Source organism: Lontra canadensis, unplaced genomic scaffold (assembly GCF_010015895.1).
Source record: "Lontra canadensis isolate GAN:19392208 unplaced genomic scaffold, GSC_riverotter_1.0 scaffold129, whole genome shotgun sequence".
NCBI lineage: Eukaryota > Metazoa > Chordata > Mammalia > Carnivora > Mustelidae > Lontra > Lontra canadensis.
Genome location: NW_022631123.1, coordinates 446252 through 468312, shown reverse-complemented (window position 1 = coordinate 468312; position 22061 = coordinate 446252). Strand labels below are relative to the sequence as shown.

General features: G+C 39.4%; 1 protein-coding gene across 1 annotated transcript in view; it reads left to right on the top strand.

Annotated features, from left to right (window-relative positions):
• The first annotated feature begins 8938 nt into the window (after positions 1 to 8938).
• The window catches only part of NCEH1 (neutral cholesterol ester hydrolase 1), a 54594-nt gene continuing 41471 nt past the window's right edge, over positions 8939 to 22061 (top strand). Inside the window, exon 1 of the mRNA XM_032842370.1 lies at positions 8939 to 9274. Coding sequence (XP_032698261.1) covers positions 9137 to 9274 — 138 coding nt within the window. The 5' untranslated portion in view covers positions 8939 to 9136. The remainder of the gene's footprint in view (positions 9275 to 22061) is intronic.

The following is a 22061-nucleotide window of genomic DNA, read 5'->3' as shown; positions in this document are numbered from 1 at the left end:
CATATATAGCCTCTAGCTTGCAGACCCATGACTCACAATGTGGGAAATAAGCAACATTTATGAAGAGTGTTCAAAAGTGGGGCGCCTGGGTGGCTCAGTGGGTTAAAGCCCTTGCCTTCGGCTCAGGTCATGACCTCAGGGTCCTGGGATCAAGCCCCGCATCAGGCTCTCTGCTTAGCAGGGAGCCTGCTTCCTCCTCTCTCTGTCTCTCTCTCTCTCTCTCTCTCTCTCTGCCTGCCTCTCTGCCTACTTGTGATCCTTGTCTGTCAAATAAATAAATAAAATCTTAAAAAAAAAAGCGTTCAAAAGATTCTGGGAGGCCACAGATATACTAAATGTTCACTATGATGCTCATGCAAGGTTTCTTTGGAATGATGTTCCATTCATATGCTCCCAAACATTTTCACTGTAAGGCATATGAAAAGTCAGATGATTCCCTATTTATTTATTTATTTGTTTGTTTATTTATTTATTTATTTAAAGTAAGCTCTACATGGGGCTAGAATAAAACAATCCCAAGATCAAGGGTTGCATGCTGGACCAACTGAACCCAAAAGATAATTTTTGAAAAAACGAGTCAGGTGCAGCTATTATGAAGTAGATTATCAAATAATTTCTAAAATTAATGGGACTTTCACTTAATTGAAATAGTATATGTGTATATATATAAAAGTATATGTGTGTATATATTGGGGTGTGTGTGTGTGTGTGTGTGTCCATTTATAAATTTATAATGAGTTAATCATGAATATTGCAAAAACTGAATGATTTATCTTACCAAAGGTAAAGAAAAATAACTTTAGGCCAATGAATCTAGTAGACTTTAATCATGTTCCATGTTTTTTTCCCAATGATAGAATTTTGTGCCAATACACATTTCTGTGATTTGATCATGATCACTTACTGAGTTAATACTATATCTTAACCATTCCTTGTTTTTTTCCACACATAAATTACTTTTTCATGGTAGCTTTTGCGTTTTTCTTATAGAAGTGTGGCATTAGAGCCTTATTTAAAGTACCTTTTGTAATGTTTACCTTGTATTCGCATTCTCATATAACTGGTAATTCTTTGAGCTAGAAAGAATCTTAGAGATCCTGGGTCCAAGCCATTGTTTTACGGAGGAAGAAACTAAGAGTCAAGAAAGTTGGGTAACGGGGCGCCTGGGTGGCTCAGTGGGTTAAGCCTCTGCCTTCAGCCCAGGTCATGATCTCAGGGTTCTGGGATCGAGCCCCACATCGGGCTCTCTGCTCAGCAGGGAGCCTGCTTCCTCCTCTCTCTCTCTGCCTGCTGCTCTGCCTACTTGTGATCTCTCTCCCTCTGTCAAATAAATAAATAAAATCTTTAAAAAAAAAAAAAAGTTGGGTAACTTCCCAAGGTCATATAGACAGCGAATGGTAGAGCATAGTCAAGAATTCCCAGCCAACTTTCCTTCTGTTAGGACAGGCAGTTTGTGACAAATATAAAGGATTGTTTTATAAATACAATTTTTGAATTGGATAAATAAATGTAAATAGGTATAACTTTCAATAAAAGTTCAAGTGTATCTGGTATAAGATGGTTCTAGTACCAATTTTCTTAGGTATTTTTGTAAACTTCTGTTTCTACATTATTTTTAAAATATTATTAGGTAGTAATGAATGAAGAAAATTAAAAAACTGAAAGTGTTAAAAAGAAATTAAAATTATTCATAGTTCTACTACATAAACAGAATTGCATCTGAGGTTTGGGTATATTTATCTCCAGTTGTTGTATTTAAACTTTGCATTTCTTTAAACTTAATTGTTGTCATAATATGTATTTACTTATTATAACCTAAGCAATTGTTTGTGGTAGTATCCTGCTTTTTAAATTATTTTAATGAAAAAATAAAAAAATAAAAATAAAAAACATAAATTATTTTAAGGGCTAAGTGTTCCATTTACATTTAGGTACAATGTTTACTTATTTTAATATGTAGAAGAAACTTATTTTTATATATTTTAAGTATATATAATTTTTAAAATAATCTTTATTAAGGAATTTTTTTTCTACATGAAGACTCGTATCATGGCATCATTTATAAAAGGAAACTGGATACTGTGTATTTACCTACCTTTCATAACATCTATTTTCATCTATGATCTATTCTCTCTTCATAATTTTTTGCAGGGGAAAAACAAGATCCTGAAAATTACTTTACATTCCTTGACTCTCAGTAAGGTTAAATATCTTCCTATGTATCTCTTTAATGTGCATTTTCTGTCACATGAATATAATGATTGTTAAAATGTACTTATTTTATCAATGGATTTTTATATTGATATAAACTTTAATATAACAGAAACTTAAAATATTTAAACAAATGCATCAAAAGTCTGCCATATCAAAAAAGAAAAAAGACTGCCATGTCATATTTTACTATATATATCAAATTATCACAACTGAGTAACAAACTTTAAGGAAAAAAAATCCTTAAAAAGTGCTGATGTAACATCCATATCTAATGATAAAAGGATCAATTCATTTAAAAGATGTAACAATCCTCTATATATATGGACCCAACAGTAGAGCGCCTAAATATATTAAACATATACTGACAGATTTGAAAGGAGAAATAGACAATACAGTAATAGCAGGGACTTCAACAATGGTTAGATCATCTAGACAGAATAAAAACAAAATTGGACTTGAACCATGCTTTAGACCAATGGCTCTAACAGATACATACAGAACATTCCATCCAACAGCAGCAGAATTTACATTCTTCCCAAGTGCACACAGAACATTCTCCAGAATAGATTGTATGGTAGGTCACAAAACAAGTCAGAGCAAATTTAAGTATACCAAGTATCTTTTCCAAACACAACAGTATGAAACTAGAAATCAATAAAAGGAAGAAAGCTGGAAAATTCACAAATATGTAGAAATTAAACAACACACTCCTGAACAACCAATGGGTCAAAGAAATCAGAATGGAAATGAAAAAATATCTTGAAATGAATGAAAATGAAAACACAACATACTCAAATATGTGGGATAGTACAAAAGCTGTTTTAAGAAGGAAGTTTATAATAATAAACATACTAAGAAAAATAAAGATTTCAAATAAATAACCTAACCTTGTATGCCAAGAACCTAGAAAAAGAACAAAGTCCAAGGTTAGTATAAGGAAGGAAATAACAAAGATCAGAGCAGAAATGAATGAAATAGAACAAAAAGACAACAGAAAAAACGAATGAAACTAAAAGCTGTTTTTTTGAAATTTAATTTTGAAAACAAAATAAAATTTTTAGCTAAACTAAAAAAAAAGAAGATTCAAATAAGTAGAATCAGAAATGGAGGGGGAGACATTGCAACTGATAACACAAAAATACAAAGCATCATAGAGACTATATTGTGAACAATCATGCCAACAAACTCGATAACCTAGGAGAAATGGATAAATTCTTAGTAATGTACAACCTGCCAAAACTGACTCATTAAGAATAGAAAATCTGAACAGATCAGTAACTGGCAACAGTAATAAAAAAAAGAGTCTCAAGAAGAAAGGCCCAGCACCATTTGGTTTCTCTGGAGAATTCTACCAAACATTTAAAAAATTAATGCATATTGCTCTCAAACTTCCAAAAAATTGAGGAGGAGGGAACACTCCCAAACTCTCTTTACAAGGCCAGCATTATCTTAATACCAAAGCCAGATAAGGACAGTACAAGAAAAAGAGAGGTAGAGATCAGCATCTCTGATGAAATGAAAACAGAATATCAGAGAGAGAATCTGCAATATTTTCTGGTCATTGCAATATTATTCACAATAGCCAAGATATACAAAAAAACACAAGTATCTATATCTATCAACAGGTACACAAATAAAGAAGCTCTGTCACAAGCACGTGCATGTGCACAAACACAGTGAACTAATTCAACCATGAGAAAGAAAGAAATCTGCCACTTGCAGCAACATGGATGGACCCTGGGGCATTTTACGCTTAAGTGAAATTGGCCAGATGGAGAAAGACAAATATTACTGCATGATATCACTTAGTATGTGGAATCTAAAACAATGAAATAAAATAAAATGTCAAACTTAGAAACAGAGTAGAAAAATGAATGCCTTGGGCTGGGAGGTAGGGGAAATAGAGAAAGTTTGGTAAAAAGGTACAAACTGCCACTTTTAAGTCAGATACAGAAAGAAAAATGCTGAATGACATCACTTATTTGTGAAATCTAAAAAAGCCAAACTCACTGAGAGTGAGAGTAAAATGGTGGTTGCCTGGGGAGGAGGTAGGAAAATGGGGAGATGTTGATCAAAGAGTACAAACTGCCAGTTATAAGATGACTAAGTTCTGGGGATCTTATGTATAACATGGTGATTATAGTTAATAATACTGAATTATATACTTGAAAGTTGAGGGAAGAGTAGCTCTCAAATGTTCTCACCACAAGAAATGGTAATATGTCACGCCAGGGAGGTATTGGGTAATGCCTTGGGGGTAGTCATTTCACAATATTTAAGTGTATCAAATCAATACATTGTATACCTTAATCTTATACAATGTGACATATCAATTATATTTCAATAAATCTGGAAAAAATAAAACAGGGATAAAAGTTTTACTTTAAAAAAAGGATTTGGGTATTTCCAAGTGCTCTCTCTCAGAGGAGATATTCAAAAGTTTTGGATTACTTCCCAAAATTAGACATACATAAAAAACAGATTTGAATTTAGTAAACTTACTGTTTTTTGTCATTGTGTTATATTCAATTTGTTACCTGATTATATTAGCTATGGAAGAGAGATGATGATTTTCACATTGTCGGCCCTTCAGAGCTCAATATTAGATTTTATCCGCTATATGTATTTACTGAACTTTGGCTATGTGCCTAGGACTGAGTTGGGACCCGGCTATAGAGCTTAGGGCAGACACTAGAATAGGTAAGAACTTAAATCTGGGGTTCAAATTTTTAAAAAGAGTAACTTTGGGGCACGTGGGTGGCTCAGTGCGTTAAGCCTCTGCCTTCGGCTCAGGTCATGATCTCAGGGTCCTGGGATCGAGCCCCGCATCAGGCTCTCTGCTCAGCAGGGAGCCTGCTTCTCCCTTTCTCTCTGCCTGCCTCTCCGCCTACTTGTGATGTCTTTCTCGCTTTGTCAAATAAATAAAATCTTTTTAAAAAAATAAAAAAATAAAAAGAATAACTTCTGGGCATATTCTGGGGACTAACAAAAGTAAATGCCCAAAAGAACTAACCAACGGTTTATTTTTCTGAGATAAGCACATATTTAAAAACCAAGAAACAGTAGAGAAACCTAACTGAAATATATAACCCACTTGATTTATTTTTAGCATGTCTAATTGCTAAACTTTAAATGTCATCCTGACTACCTGGCCTAAACTTAGGCCAGTGGATATTTTAAACAATTATTATCAAGCATATTTTATCAATAGAAGTCATTTATTCCTGAGATGCATAGACAGATTTTCCTATCTTTGATATATATACATTCATTTAAATCAGTGAAATAAATTCTGATTGTACATCACTATCTTTGGTTCCACTGGTAGTTCAGTTAAGAACAGACCTGAGGAATGTCTGGCTGGCTCAACTGGTAGAGCATATGACTCTTGATCTCTGGGTTGTGAGTTTGAGTCCCATGTTGGGTGTGGGGCCTACTTAAAAACAACAAAAACAGACCTGAAACTTCTGCTTATTAATTTTATTATTCTGTATTATTCATAACATCAGGAGAAGCTACTCTCTGAAGGTTTCATGCTCATGCCACAAACCTTAGATTACACAGTATGCTTGCATATGCCTTTCTCCGCTTGTGTGTCTGATGTGCTTCCACACACCTTTGAAAACTATTCTTTCTACACCTCTACTATAGCGCTTAGCAGTTTTCTTTCATTTTCCTGTGTACTGTTTATTTTTTTTCCTAGTAGACTGAGCACTCCTTCCATGCAGGGATATTATCCCATCCCCAAGCATGATAGTGTTCAGTACTTAGTAGGTCATTGGTAAATGTCTGCAGACCTTAGAAAACAAATGACATCTATGTCCCAAGGTAATAAGGTAATTGTAATATATTGTGACGTTATATAAGCTTGAATATTATCAATTCCTTGATACATAATTGCATACGTATGCCTGAAAAAAAATATCTGGTTCCTAGGTGCACACATAAAATGGGAGGAGCCACTTTATATAAAAAAAATTATGAAGTCACTTTCTCAGGAATCATAGGAAGATAAGCCTTAAATATGTTACCCATAGTTTTTTGCATCAGTCTGAGAATCTGAAAAAAAAAATGGAAAATGGAGAAAAGACACTTAACCACGACACTGCTAAAAGATTGGCTTTTAAGCAGGCAAATATCCACTAGTCTTTCTGAAACAAGATTCTGAAATAAAATCATTTTAGTGTTTTCAGAAATATTGAAAATCACTTTAAAAATGGTTCCTTCAGGATATAAGTACCCAGCAACATAACGCTCTTTCCAACTCATTTCCATGTTTACTCAGAGGTAGGTCTTTTAAATTAACTTTGTGAGGAAGATAAGACCAATAGGTAGTCACTTAGCAGTTACAGAAGGTACTCACAAGCTTCAGGGCCCAATTACATGCTGAACGTTACAAAATATTGTCACTCGGAGGAAGTGACACCTAAGCAGAGATCGCAGTAATAAGAACGAGCCAATGAGGATGGAAAACAGGAGCAGAGTGCCATGCAGAGGAAACAGCACGGAATGACCTGTATAAAGATCCCGAGGCAGAAAAGCCCTAGCGTATCTGATCGGAAGGAAGCCAATGTGGTTGCAGCATAGAAGACAGATGGAGAGGGCAAGAGGTGAGTTACAGAGGTAGGCAGGGGCAGCCAGACCAGCCCAGAGTGAGGTCTGGAAAGGAGCCTGGAACTTACTTGAAGAGGATATTCAAATTCGCATGAGATTGTCTGGAACCCTGATTACTTTCCATCAGATACACCTCAGGACCAACAACTATGCCCAGTCATCTACATAGGCTACCCCTTTTCTCGTGGGTAGATCCACCAAGGACATCAGAATAACATTCAGTTCCCTGGAGAGCACAGCAATTTTTAGAAAATAGAATGTGCCCAGTTTTAAGCAATAAATATCTTTGGTCAAAGGCCCCAACTTGTATCTTACTGCAGACCATCTTCTTGTACCTTCCTTACATTCTCCCTACGCCCGCCCCCATCACCACCAAGTGTGAAAAATCAAAAAGAGCAGGGTCCTTATTGCCTTGCCTCACTCCTTTATTTCCTAGGCTAGGTATATATGTTGAATGAATGAAGTATTGGAAACAAGTAATGAAGATGTTTAAATTTATCTCAAAGCAGTCTCTCTCTCTCTCTTTTTTTTTTTTAAACTTCTGAGATTTACAGAAGCATGGAGAGTTACAGTGGTTCCTTCCATCCTTCTTGGTTTGTTTCTTAGTGTACTGCTTAAGAGAAATCGTACTGCACTAGGAGGTAGGAGAAGTAAATATTGGTTCTATCGCTTACAAACTGGAGGACTGTGAGCAAGCTGCTCCCGGCCTCGAGAATTTCGTCTATAAAACTGAGCTTGTTACTACTGCTAAAGATAAAAGCTATGAGTCAAATGTGGGGGGTTTGTTGTGGTTTGTCACCAGCTCTAAGATCTATGATTTTATGAATATAATCAAAATCTAGGAAGAAAATATCGAAATCTACAAAGTAAAACTTTGAATTATTTTACAGATTACCTGAAAACAAATTATATTAATTTAGTAGTCAGTTTGGTTGGTATCTCTGGGATTATTTCTAATCACCTATAAAGATTAGCTTCTAACTTTATGCACATGCATTCACCCACAAACATATACAACTCTTTCTGTTTAGAGTTACGTGCTTAACCAGTGGCTACAACAAAAGCTACAAAACAATGATTTAAACTTGAATGCTTGAAATGCCATTGAAGTGTCCTCTTTACATAAATGTTTTCTTCCAATTTCAAACAAGAAACACATTTTCTCCTAATAGTCTCATTATCAGTCCCATACTTGGGACTTTTTCACTTCTCTGGATCAGATTAAATTTAAATGACTATATTAAGGTGAAAAATTATATGTACCAAGTGTTTTAAGGCCTAGTTTGATAAGTTTGGAGCTGTCCTCATACCACCTCCTTAAAACAGTTCTTCCAAATATTTTCCTCCTGGATCTCTGCTTGTAATTCTGCTAGTAAAGTTCTTGGGCCCATTCTATATCCACCCTTTCTTCCCCCATCAGCAATGTGGACTCAAGTGATTTTTCTGCTTTCATTGACCCACTGAAAGAATTTTTTTTCAGGTGGCATTTCCTCATTTATTTATTCTTGTATATTAGTATAGATTTCTGGCTTTTATGTTATTTATAATCCATTAATTATTTTTGATGCTAAAAATACCCCCCCCTTTGCTATTGGGAGATCCTTCAGGCTGTCACCTGTGTCCTTTTGACCAGTCCCATCAGTTTTGAGCACTTCCTTACCTTCTAGCACAACAGACTCAACTTGTACTTTACTTGCCCCGGCCTTGGAATCACCCTCAGCCATCAGAGTCCTGGTTCTTTTTACTGGCGAATGAGATTTGAAACCAAGACTTTGGATGCTAGCTATGCTACTGGCTTGTCACTGATTGAACTATGGGAATTTAGTATCTTTTTCCAGCACGTATCAGCTAGAATTTATATTCCATTGCAAGTCTGGCTCTAGAAGACAGTGTAATTTTATTCTTTCTCAGTATCTCCATTGTGAGTCAGAGTGGCCCACGGGCTTTGCACACACACAGAGACTCATCACACCGAAACTCTTCTGGGTTTTAGTTTGGGATCCTGCAGGAGCGAGCCCTTAGTTACGGGCGTGCAATACAGACCTGTGTCCTCCAGAGTCCGCTGTGCTGCGCCGAGCGCAGCCCGCGACCGTTCTCAAACCCCGAGTGGCTGCAACACTTTGCAAGGACACCGAAGAGGAGGCACGTCAGCGCTCCGACTTCCTCCCGACGCCGCCTCTGATTGGCTCCTGGGCGCATAAGAAACCGGTGAATGAGCGGCTGACCCTTACAGAAACTTGCCGGAGGTCTTTGGGTGGCACCGATCTCTCCTCCGCGTCCACCCGCGGGCACGCCGAGCCGGAGGAGGATGAGGTCGTCCTGTGTCCTGCTCACCGCCCTGGTGGCGCTGGTTGCTTATTACATCTACATCCCCCTGCCCAGCTCCGTGTCGGATCCCTGGAAGCTGATGCTGCTGGACGCGACTTTCCGGAGCGCACAGCAAGTGGTGAGACGCAGCCCAGAGCTGATTCTCTCTCCCTCCTCTTAAGTAATATTTGAAGGGGGAAAGCAAGATTTCCGGACCGCGTCCCACGAGAACGCATATTTTTCTAACGCAATTAGGCGATCGATTTTTAAGGTGGTTCAGTCTGGCGTTTTCGGGGTGTCGCATTTGCCTCCTTGCTAGCAGCCGGCTAGATCTGTATCTTCTCCTCTGCGTTGGTGCCCGCGAAGGTGAAGTTCTTGAATAGAATTTGACAACTGTTTAACCCTTCGTCTGTCCTAAATATCCCCCCTCTTTCTTGGTTGGCAACGTCAAAAAAAAAAAAAATAAAATAAAAACACTTTTCAGCATTTTTATAAAATCTCCCCATTTTCCTTCTTCTGTAGGGGCCAGCAGAGAGTGAGTTAAATGTTTTAGGAAGGCTGTGGGAGAAAACAGTCTCTGATTCCTGGTCGTGTGCAGCCACCTTAAAAGCAGAAGCGGGCCCCCGCGATCTCCCGAGGTCCCCTGACTGTGGAGCTGTCTGTTTCTGGGGGCAGCTGGCAGGGCCCTGCGAGCACTTGAGTAACCGCGGTGATCTCCCGTGATCTCCCGTTCCGTGCGCGGTGCTTATCAGCTCAGCCCAAGAAGGAGGCCAGGAGGCCTGGCTGCCGCTCCGAAGACCAGGCGGCGGAGGGGGTGGCAGCCGCGGTTCGTGTGATGCACTTGTTTTCTGCCTGCTCTGCAGCATTTTTCTGTCCTTGATTGTCAAGGAGATCATCTTTGAGCCAGGATACTCCTGCTCACCTTGGCAGGGGAGCATTTCTGTCTGTTGTGCCTTGGGGATGGATTTCTTCTCCCCGTAGACAGTGCGGTGTAACTGCAGTTTATTCTACAGTAAGAGACATTAATTTTAGTGCCAGAGAATCTAAAATCTTAACTACAGTCTGCAACCAAGGCTGGGTCCTATTATTCTAACCCTTCTTAATCTCAGGTTATTTTTGTAAGCTCCCTTTTTTTTTCTTTTTTTTTTTTTTCAGGAGTGACTATAGAAAGAGAGAGAGAGAAAAAAAAAAAAATCATGATTTTCCTAGCAGGCTGATATTCCTTTTCCCTGTCCATTCTAATTGTGTGTAAAATCACAGAGTCTCTGAGGCTTTGTCCTATCAAAAAGCCCCTGAAGGAGGGTATTGTAGCACATTCCTACTTGGGATTTGGTTTTCTTTTTTTTTAAATTATTTTTAAAAAATTTTATTTTTAACTAACCTGTACTCCCAATGCGGGGCTCAAACTCACAACTCTGAGATTAAGAGCTACCTCTTCCACCTACTGAGGCAGCCAGACACCCCAGCGATTCGTTTTTCTTAAATTTAGCCATATTTTCTGTTCCCTGTTGTCTCTTAGGAATGGTTTGTGAAGTTATAGATCTCCTTTCTTCCCTCCTTCTGACTGTAATGCTGACCTGGTGGAAGAATGACCATTCCCTTCTCTAGCATTTGTCCCAAGAAAGGCGGTCTTCTTGTAGGAAGCCCTGAAGTCCCTCTCTTCTTTCAGAAATTATGTAATTTGGGAGTGGTATCCTTTAAAGTTCTTTTAAAGACCTTAAATTGTCTTTACCTGGGTGGGTTATAATGGCCTTCAACAATAAAAAGAAGAATGACTAGTTAGAGGAATAAGAAAAACATGAAAAAAAATCCAACTGCTATATCGGCTACAGAGATTTTTCTTAGTTTTCAGGTCACCAAAGGAGTCTTCCCCATCATGTGTAATTTGGGAAAAGTCAGGTTCAGAGAAAAGCCATTCTTCCCCAACTATAGGCTGTCAACCCAACAAGGGCAAGACCTTTGGACCCGATGATCCTCTGTATAAAATGTGCCCTCAGCTGGCGTTTGGGACTGATACTGTGTGTAAAGCCAAGTCACAGAGATAAATAAGGTAACCAGTTATCCTCACCTGACACTGGCTTGAGAGTGGGTTTGCCCAGAAGTGGCTCTCATCACTTTTCTTCTAAATTGTGAAGTATCAGAAAGATTGTTAAGGCCACATGATAGCATATTCTACCCATTAAAGCAATTTACTAATGTCACTTCAAATTGTGCCAGGGAAAAGACAAGGTGACTTGACACATTGTAAATAAATACGAAAGCATGACTGCTGGAGGTATGCCTCCCTGAGTCCCATCCCAACCAGGCCACTTGCTGGCATCAAGGCCAGGCAATTTACAAACCTTCTCTGGTCCTCTGTTTTCCCTGTAAAACAGGCTTAAAACCTACCTTAGGAGGTTGCTATGAGGTTTAATAATGTATTTAGATGTCTGGAACTTCTAGTTATAACTCTAAGAGTTGTTCCAAGGGTCCACTACAGATTGTGGAGAAAATCTGTGGGATTGCCCAACCTTGTTGAAATGGTAAAACAAATGTAAACTGGAAGTGATTTATCTCATTGAAACCTGGGGAGCTACCACTAAATTGCATGGCATGAAGTTTGTTACCCAAGCAATTTTAGTTAGAGTTGATTTGCTCATTGACAAAAGCCACTGAAGCTACTTCAGAGGTGAAGCTTGGCCTACTTCTTAGCACAGTCGGCACGTGCCCAGCATCAAGAATGATGGATGCTGCTTTTATTCTGTGTCATTGGCAAATGCTGCACCTCTTCCTGCCCATTCTTGTCTCCTTTATCTTGTGCAGGTAAGTCAGATAATTGAGATTTTGTTCACTGTACTTTGTCTTTCCTTGGGATCCTCCAATATAACCTAAGAAGAAGCTACTTGAGATCTTTCTCTGAAGTCATTTCAAACACAGATGCTGCATTAAAATCCCCAAGGAGCTTTACAAATCCTGATGCCCAAGTTCTGTGCTTTATTCAGAATCTCTGGGAGGTGAGTCCCAAGCATCAGGAGCTCTAAAAGCTCCCCAGGTGATTTCAATGTGCAGTAAAATTTGAGAACCACTGCTCTTTAAGGTCAATCAAATGCATTATGGATCAAATAATCTATATTCCTTAAATTGCACTAGTTATCTTGCACACAGGTTGCTGGACATGAGTCCTTTTACATTAGCATGGATTAGTTTTTCAGATTAGTTGATTGACACTTTGGCTGTAAGAATCTAAGGGGATAAAATACTAGTTAGGCAAATTACATTGTTATAGCAAAACCTTCATAAGATGTTGAGCTGTGGAAAAACATGAAAGGTTTGGGAAAGGCAGTGGAGAAGATTGGTCAGCAAGACACTAGGGGACAAAAGTAGAGAGTTGGGGGGGTGCGTTCTGGAGACTGATTTCAAAATGCTATGTAAGGAAAGGTTTTTTCAAAATGGTAATCCTGGTGCAGGTGGAGATACTGAGAACTGTGCACTGCTGATTTGGGCAATATGCATCGGAAATAGTAGAAGTAGGCTTATTCTTTGACCCAACAATCCCTCAGTATGAATTAATTTTGAGTAATCAGTGATATAGTCAAAACTATAGCCGTAGAGATCGAAACATTTTGCAGGATTAGAAACCTTATTCAACTAGTCCAAAAGCACTACTTTTTTTTTTTTTAAGATTTTATTTATTTTGAGAGTAAGAGAAAGAGTGAGTGGAGGGGCAGAGGGAGAGGGAGAGCCAGAATCTCAAGCAGACTCCACACTGAGTGTAGAGCTCAGTGTGGGGCTCCATCCTACAACCCTGAGATCATGACCTGAGCTGAAATTAAGAATCAGTCACTCAACTGACTGAGCCACACAGGTGCCCCAGCACTGCTGTTTCATGAGAAATATGGGGGGAACATTCACCAACCTTGTTTTGTTTTTGCAGCATGATTTTAAAAAAAGTGAAAGGAAGAAAAATAAGAAATTGTATAAATTATGGAACACACATTTTTTTAATACTATACAGTCAAAACATTTAGGTTGTAAAATAATGTTTAATGACCTACAAAAAATATGTACTTTATGTTAAGTGAGGAAATGCAACAAAAATATATAGTTCTGTATATCCTTATACCAAAACATGCAGTTATGTATATCAGTAGCTATACCAGGCTATCTTTACTTAGAGAAAAGGCAGAAGGGTATAATTTAAAATATAATGCTTCTTTTCTGGTCCATCTTCAATTTTCATTTCTATATATTCTAGCTTTTCTATGAATGAGTGTAGTAATAAGAAATTGTTTTAAAAAGTTTTTATAGATTTCCTACTTCTAAAAAAAGGAATTGATATGCACACACATACCAATGTGATTATTATTTTAGTCATTGTTCTATAAGAAAGTCAGATTTCTTTAAAAAAAAAAAAAAAAAGCATCCCAGATCCCCTGATACAGGTATCACAGTGGCATGCTTCGTACGTAGTCACTTAGATGTGACACAGTTGGGAAGCCCACTATGTGCAGTTTTAGGGAGATGCTAGAATGACCTAAAAGAACCTACAGCGTGGTAGAATGGAGAAGACATGTTAATATATAGCTGTTAAGAAGGCAGCTGCTGACAGGCATTACTGAAGAGGCACAGTTTCAGAAGCTCATAGGAGGGAGAGGTTATGTACAATTTACAGGAAGGTAAAGATGGCGGCTAAAGGCAATAGGTGTCTGAAGGGAGCTCAGAGCAAGGGCTGGGTTTGGCTCACCTTGATCATTTCCCAATTTACTAATAACTCTACTATGTATCTTTTTTAAAAAAGATTTTATTTATTTGAGGGAAAGCGAAAGAGCGGGTGCAAGTAGGGGAGGAGCAGAGGGACAGGCAGACTCAGAGAGGAGTACAGAGCCTGATGACCTGAGGTCATGATCTCAGCCAAAATCAAGAGTGGATGCTTAAACAAATGAGCCACCCAGGCGCTCCTCTACTGTGTATCTTTTTGATGACATAATGTAAAACAGGTGATTGAAATTGATATTTTTGCTGAATGTTCCCCCTGTTTCTTGTGGATGACAGTGCTTTTGAACCAGATGAACAAGGTTTTTCATCTTGTAAAATGTCTCCAAACGTCAAAATGCAACCTGGCTTCCCCTGGATGTTCCATGCATGAATATGCGTTCAGGCTGTGTAAGTGTGTGGTTTAAAAAAAAAAAAAAAAGCTCAGCCGGATGCCATGCAGAACTCCGGGTTTGCTAACCGTTTTCATAACTGTTTGTGAACTGCAATGTTTCCTACTGTCTGGTAAATTTACCTTAAGAACATCAGTAAATAGTAAGTTTTGTCCGCTGCCTTCTAGACTTGTTATGATACATATTTCTTCATTTAATTAAAGATTTCACCAGTCACAATAATTCTGAACTAACTTGATGGAATTTTTATAAACACCTGCAGCAGAAATGCTTTAAGAATACTTTAGGGGCGGGGCATCTGGGTGGCTGTGTCCAGTAAGTGACTGACTCTTGATTTTGGCTCAGTTTCCTGATCTCTGGATCATGGGGTCGAGCCCTGCATGGGGATCCACTGGACTCTCTCTCTCTGTCCCTCTGCTCCTCCCTCAAGCTGTCTCTCTTTCTCTCTCTCTAAAATAAATAAATAAATCTTTAAAAAAAAATTAGGGCAGATTGATTTAGCTACCAGATGTGTCAGGCAATGCCCAGTTTATAGTTGATTTTGTTATTTTTCCTAGAACTCTACAAATATAGCCCTCAGCACAGGAATGCTATATTACTTTATTTTAGTAGGACGTTCTGTTTCTATCGTGTGACTTGGGCTTGACCCGAAGACATTTCTGGGAGGTACAGAAGTGTGTTAATGCACAATTACTTGTTTTAAAATACTGAGTATATATTTTCACTGTCAAATGAAATGATATAGGAGATCATTACTTCTTTTCTCCATTTTATATTTATAAAGAATTAAGAAATGTAACTGAATGTCTAAGTGGCAAACCTAGTTATATTCTCTACCCAGTTTGTGTCCTACTACGAAATTTTAACAATCTTTCAGTGTTTCCAAAATAAAACTAAAATCCTACCCTTTGGAAGTCATCACTCCTTCAATAAATAATAACCGAACACCAGTGCTAAGAACCGGCAAAACAAACATGAAAAAGACCCGTACCTAATCTCTAGCAGTTTACAATGACGCGAAGGGAAGATAAGCCTATTGACAGTTACAGAGGGTGTTCTTTTTTTTTTTTTTAAGATTTTATTTATTTATTTGACAGGGACACAGCGAGAGAGGGAACACAACCGGGGGCAATGGAAGGGGAAGGAGCAGGCTTCTCACTGATCAGGGAGCCCTAGGCAGGACTGGATCCCAGGACCCCTGGATCATGACCTGAGTAGAAGGCAGATGCTCAACAACTGAGCCACCCTGGTGCCCCTACAGAGTGTGTTCTTGAATGACAGAGTTTTTGACAGAGGTTTCATGGGTTGCTCCAAGAGCCTGAAAAAGGACCTCTAACATAGAACCAAGCAGCAGGCATTGAGGACTGTTTCCCCTTCACATTGGCATCTAATCTGAGTTACCAAGGTTGATTGTTTACAGAAGAAAAAAAAAAAAAAAACCTGACAAAAAACTAACCTCTGTAAAGCACATAGTAAGCGGATGTTCTTACTCTCCTTCCCTTACAAAGGAGGAAACTGAAAATGCAAAGGAAAATAACTTGCACAAGACGACACAGTTTATGAGAGATTGAACTCCTGCCTGTCTCACTCTAAGCTCAAGAGCTCAACCATTGTACTAGCTGCCTTTCCACAGGAGCTGAGTGAACGAGATGCAGGAGAAGAGGAGGGTGGAGAAGGGAGGGTGGAAGGGCATTCCAATGAGAGAGGAACTGTGCCAGAAGGGACAGTCCATTGGGAGAGGATTATATAGCTAAGGAATTAAAGTGGTTTAGACTTCAGAGAGGTAAGGCTGGAGGGAGCCACAGACCAGAAAACAAAGGGCTCTGTGGGCTGAGAAAGGGGCCACTGAAAGATTTTTCACAGGGAAATCACATAGTCGAATCTGTGTTCTAGAACAGTCTTCTCAGTGAAAGTGAGTGGAAAGTAGTGAAAGTAGTGGCAATTGATGTGCATAGAGTGAGAGTAAGACTGAGAGATCCTACCAGGGATACCCCCAGGGGGATACCAGTGATGACACAGGATGTAGAGGCCTGCATTAAGAGAAATGAGACCCTAAAGGAACATGATTTCTTATTATATTTTACATTTATATAGCAGTCTAGATTTTACAAAAGGTTTCACTTAATCGCCCTCTCTCTCTCTCTCTCTCTTTTTTTTTTTCCCAAAAAAATCTGTGTTTGGCAGTGGTGGTGCCCTGGTTAAGCATCTGACTCTTGGTTTTTGCTAAGGTCGTGATCTCAAGGTCGTGTGATCAAGCCCCAAGTCCCACTCTGTGTTCAGTGTAGAATTTGCTTAAGACTCTCTCTGCCCCTCCCCTGCCTCTCTCTCTTTTTCAAATAAAATGAATAAATCATTTTTTAAAAATGTGTTCTAAGTTTTTTTAGTTGTTTTTAGTTTTTGGTTGTTGTTGTTGTTGTTGTTTTTAAGTAAGCTCTATGTGGGGCTTGAACTCATGATCCCAAGAAGAGTCACATGCTCCACCCACTGAGCCAGCCTGGTGCCCCACCCTTCCTTTTATTTTTGTAATGAATAACTGGCTGTCATGAATTACTTCCATTTATCAAGTGAGGAAATTGAGGTTCAAAAAGGGTCAGTGACCGCCCCAAGATCACATGATTCATTTATATTGGCAAAACAGACACTAGAATCCAATGTCCTGGTTTCCTATTTTCCTGCTCTCACTTGCTGAGCCAGGCTGACCTAAAAACAAAGTCCTCCATGATGGATTTGCCCTTTTTGTCTCTAGTGCTCTCTCTGTGACCCACCCCTCGTAGCTGCAGCCAGGCACATGGGAGTGCTCATAACTTTGACACTAGCTCACTGAATCCTGACCTTTTTCTGATCGCCCCCAGTTAAATTAATCTTCAGTAGTGCTTCCCAACCTTTTTCCATGCCATAGACTCGATTATGCTTGTAAAAATATGCCAGAGGAAATTGGAGGAGATAAGGAGGGAATCGATCTGTATGGGCTTGAATGATAGAACTGGCAAGATTTATACAGAGGATTACACAAATGGGTCTCAAATAGAATATGGATGCTGATAAATCTGGAGTAGCTATAAAAAATGGTTTTGAGTTTTCACCTCCATGAAACATCGAAACATCAGTGTCTTGTGGCCCACCTGTTGGGAAGCTCTCCCCCCTCTCCACAGTTTATAACTATTTAAGTACAAGTTTGTTATTATTGTTATTAAACATAGATAGATAGTCCCCAACGTACATATGTATCTAGGTAGTCCTATAACTTTTTGTCCAAACCAGGACATTTTTAAGAGTGCTAGGAGCTGCTATAATAATCATGCTGGGAAAACTACCCTAAACCAGAATTATTCCCAAACAGATCTGGACAGAGTTTCAGTCTACTTTTATTTGGCTGGCCAACATTCAGCATAATCAAGTCAAAGTTGTAGAATGATTCCTGTGCTCCCTGTTCTGCTGAAATCTGACTGTTAACCCTCCAGTGACCCACCCCCGTCATCCCTTCCCTCACCCCCAGGCTTCATGTCCCCTGCAATAGTGGCAGAATAGAAGTACCGACTTCCGTAATAGGCACATAGAGCCTGCCACAGTCAATCCCACATTGCAGGATCCAGCCTCAGTGTTCCCATGATGTCTGCACACTTGATACCTCTGCCTCCCATGCCCTCCCACCCGTGGACTTTAGCTAACATTCCACACATCTTTCAACACCCACTCAAAAAGCATCTCTTTTGGAAACTTTCCTTTTTCCCCAATCAGCCTTAATCTCTCTGTCCTTTATACTCTGCTGGCATTCACATGTGTGTGGCCCATTATGTTTCTTTCCTTAGGTGGATGTTTCTTTATGTACAAGCTCCCCACCAAATTCTAGGCTTTCTCAGCTATCATAGACATAATTCCCCTCTTATCCATTTTAGGGTTTGGTTTTGGTTTGAAGATCATTTGTTATAGAGAAAACAAGAATTCATGGTTCTGCTTACTTTCAGTCTTCTGTATTACTTCACTTGCACCAAAGAGCAGACTTAGTGCTCCCATGGGCCTGTGACTCTGAACTTACCCCCAAAGGATTTTTTTGCTGCCCTTTGCAACATTTTTTTTTTTTGCAAGCCTCACTGTTTTCTGGGTTTTTAACTTCCTCATATTATTTTTGCAAATTGATGCTTATTTTTGAATTTGTAATAAATGTATCTGTCTGCTTCTTGTTAAACATTAGGCTGTCTCTTTAAAAGATCACTGGTGAAGGGGCGCCTGGGTGGCTCAGTGGGTTAAAGCCTTTGCCTTTGGCTCCAGTCATGATCCCGGAGTCCTGGGATCGAGCCGCCACATCTGGCTCTCTGCTCAGCAGGGAGCCTGCTTCCTCCTCCTCTCTCTCTCTCTCTCTCTTGCTCTCTCTGCCTGCCTCTCTGCCTACTTGTGATCTGTGTCTGTCAAATAAATAAATAAAAATCTTTAAAAAAAATCCTTTATCAGAAAAGATCACTGGTGAATTCCCACATTCACTTGATACTGTTCTTCCATTCCTTTTCCTCTTAAATGGATAATTGACGAATGCTTCATGAGAAATTAATTTGACTGACCCTCTTCTGTGCTGCCTGTCCCATAATATCATCCGTGCTCTGGGATTCACATTACCCTTTCTTTGACGGTTCTGAAGTCTACTCTTCTAAAATGCAAGATGTTTATCTCACTCTTCCTAGTTTATGCCTCAGTTCTAAGGGTCACTCTGTCCCAAGCTTGCAGGCCTTTCCATTTCATGGCACAGTTCTTCCCTGCTAGTGAGAAGTATGTCCACGGCAGCAGTAATTCCTGTTTCCTTGACTTTCTTAGCAAGTCAGTTCGGCATGTAGAAAATGATCTGCTTTTAATAGAATAAGATTGCTGGCAGATAAGAGTATAATAATGGATCCGTTTACTGAATAATAAACACAACCACTAGCAAGGTTAAATAACTGCTGGCTGTGAACGGGATCTGTTGGGCTCCATAGCCCTTTCTATGATATTCCATAGCTTCCTTTTATGATTGTTCCTTCTTCCCCCCTTCCCTTCCAAACCCACACTCTGAACTGTTTTGTATTAGTTGTTTGATCCACATTAAGAAAGCATCAAGCAGGGGCACCTGGGTGGCTCAGTGGGTTAAAGGCTTTGCCTTCGGCTCAGGTCATGGTCCTGGGTCCTGGGGTTCTGGGGTCCTGGGATCGAGCCCTGCATTAGGCTCTTCGCTCAGCAGGGAGCCTACTTCCTCCTTTCTCTCTGCCTGCCTCTGCCTACTCTCGCTCAGTCAAATAAATAAAATCTTTAAAAAAAAGAAAGAAAGAAGGCATCAAGGATGTAGCATGGATTTATGAATTTCAGTCCTAGAGGATTTTATGATTATGCCTTCAAAATTTTAGTCCTGGAGGATTTTAATATATATTATACACTGGAGAGGTTCTATGGTTATATAAGACCAGGAAATAATGAGTTAATCAGGATTTCTTTATTTACTTGTAAAACATTTCAGAATTCCTACCATACTAACATGTATTTTGAATCTTAGAATATACAGTGAGTCCCAAAATTAACTATAGGTCTTCATTTTAGAAAAAACATCATGATAGGGGTGCCTGGGTGGCTCCATTGGTTAAGCATCTGCCTTCAGCTCAGGTCATGATCCCCGGGTTCTGGGATCGAGCCCCACGTCAGGCTCCCTGCTCAGTGGGGAGTCTGCTTCTCCCTCTCCTTCTGCTCCTCCCCTTGCTCATGATCTCTCTCTCACTTACTCTCTCTCTCAAATAAATACAACTTAAAAAAGAAAGCTTCATGATACTGATGGTGTTTTAACAATTTGGGAGATCATTTTCACAGTGCTTAAGAGCATGGATTTGGGGATCAAGGAGATCTGTGTTCAAATCCAGACTCTGAGCTATTCAAACTGTGTGACTTTGAAGAATGTATTTAACCTATGAGTTTGTCCCTTGATCGTGTAAATCGTTGTGATACTTAACCCATAATGCTATTATGAAGATTGCATGGGGTGATTTTTATAAAGCTTTATTGTTTGTTGTCATTATCACACATTAGTTAATATGTAAAGGACTTGGGGGGCATCTGAGTGGCTCAGTCAGTCAAGCATCTGCCTTTAGCTCAGGTCATGATCTCAGGACCCGGGATGCAGCCCTGCATTGGGCTCCCTGCTCAGCTGAGAGTCTGCTTCTGCCTCTCCCTCTCTCTCTGCACCCCTCCCCACCCCCCCCCCCCCCACTGCTCATGCTCTCTCTCTCACTTTTTCTCTCACTCTCAAATAAATAAATAAATAAATAAATAAATAAAATCTTTTCAAGAAATAGGTAAAGGACCTGGAACAGTACCTGACCTAAAAAATATATATAGTCCAGATCTGATTTTTATAACTGTCTGCAATATACTCCCAACAGTAATACACTGTTTTGTATTCTTTTATTTTCACTGTTACTCTTGTCAGTCTGCTACTGCTCTTACCAGCAGACTGGATTTCTGTATAGATATAGATCTTAACTTCAACTTCTGTTGGCTGTGGCTACGGTTTAACTCCTGGCTTCAGCACTAACAAGTTGTGAGAGTAGCTGGGCAAGTTCCTTGAACTCTAACCTTAGTTTTCTCATCTATAAAAGTGAGACAATGGTAATGCTTCCCTTGAGGCTTGTTATATGGACTATATACAGTTGCATATATAAAATTCCTGCACAATGCTTGCTGTAAAGCAAGAACTAAAAACTTCTCCCTCTGGTTAAAGTTTTGGAGTCTGTGGGCTGAATTTGCTGATGTTCTAACTGAATAGATCTACAAATTGTCATCCTCGTAGCTAACTCATACTGTTCTGTTTTGTCCTGTATATACTCAACCTTTATAAGAATCCTGTAAGGTAAGTACTATTTCTATTCCTGTAAATGAAGAAACTGAGGCACAGAGGGCGTAGGTATCTTGCCGAAGTCACCCAGAGCCAAAACTCTAATTCAGGCACTCGGCCTTTGGAGTTGGTGCTCTAAAATTCAAAGGAATTGAATGTCTCTCAGGCTTTCACTGTCTTATATCAAAGATTTCCACTGGAGCCTGCCAAGTTATCAATTCGTTTTAGAATATGATGTTACCTGAAAAGAGTTCCTTGGGCTTTAGGTCCCTAAGGTACAGTTGGTGACTTGACATTTTGTTATATAAATTAAAGTCCTTTATTTGAATTCTGTCCCAGTGGTGGGCCATCTTGCCACATCAAGAAAGTGGTAAAGAAGTACTTGCAAGGAGGGTTGATATTCTTAACAAAGGGCTTTGGATTTGCTCAAATGATTGCCATCTTTTGGACCTAGAGATCTGACCTGTACCTATGGAAAAGATGACTTTGACTTCTAAAGTTATTAAAGGCAGATGTCTTCAGTTGACTACCATAACAGAAGAAATTCATGACGGCCTCCTATCATTTGTTAACAACCATATACTGGGCGCTGTGGTGATAGCAGTTCACAAATCAGATGGCACTTGGCCTTCCTAGAACTACAGTCCCATGCCAAAAATGTGTGTCAAGAAAATATAGTGAATATGGAGAAACTTGTTGGCAGGCCAGCGGTAACTGAAATCCTGTAAAGGCATGAAATCCCCTATGGAAACAATGTTGAATGAGAAGAGAGTAGTTTTCGATCTGAGAAGAGGTGGTGCCAACAAAGGGGACAGAGCAGTCAGGGAACAATGAGGGAAACTGGGGAAATAAAGTGTCAAAGAAACCAGCAAAGAGTAGTACCAGGAGAGGGTGGTCAACTGAGTTGAATTCTCCTGAGAGACTGAGGGAAGTGAGGA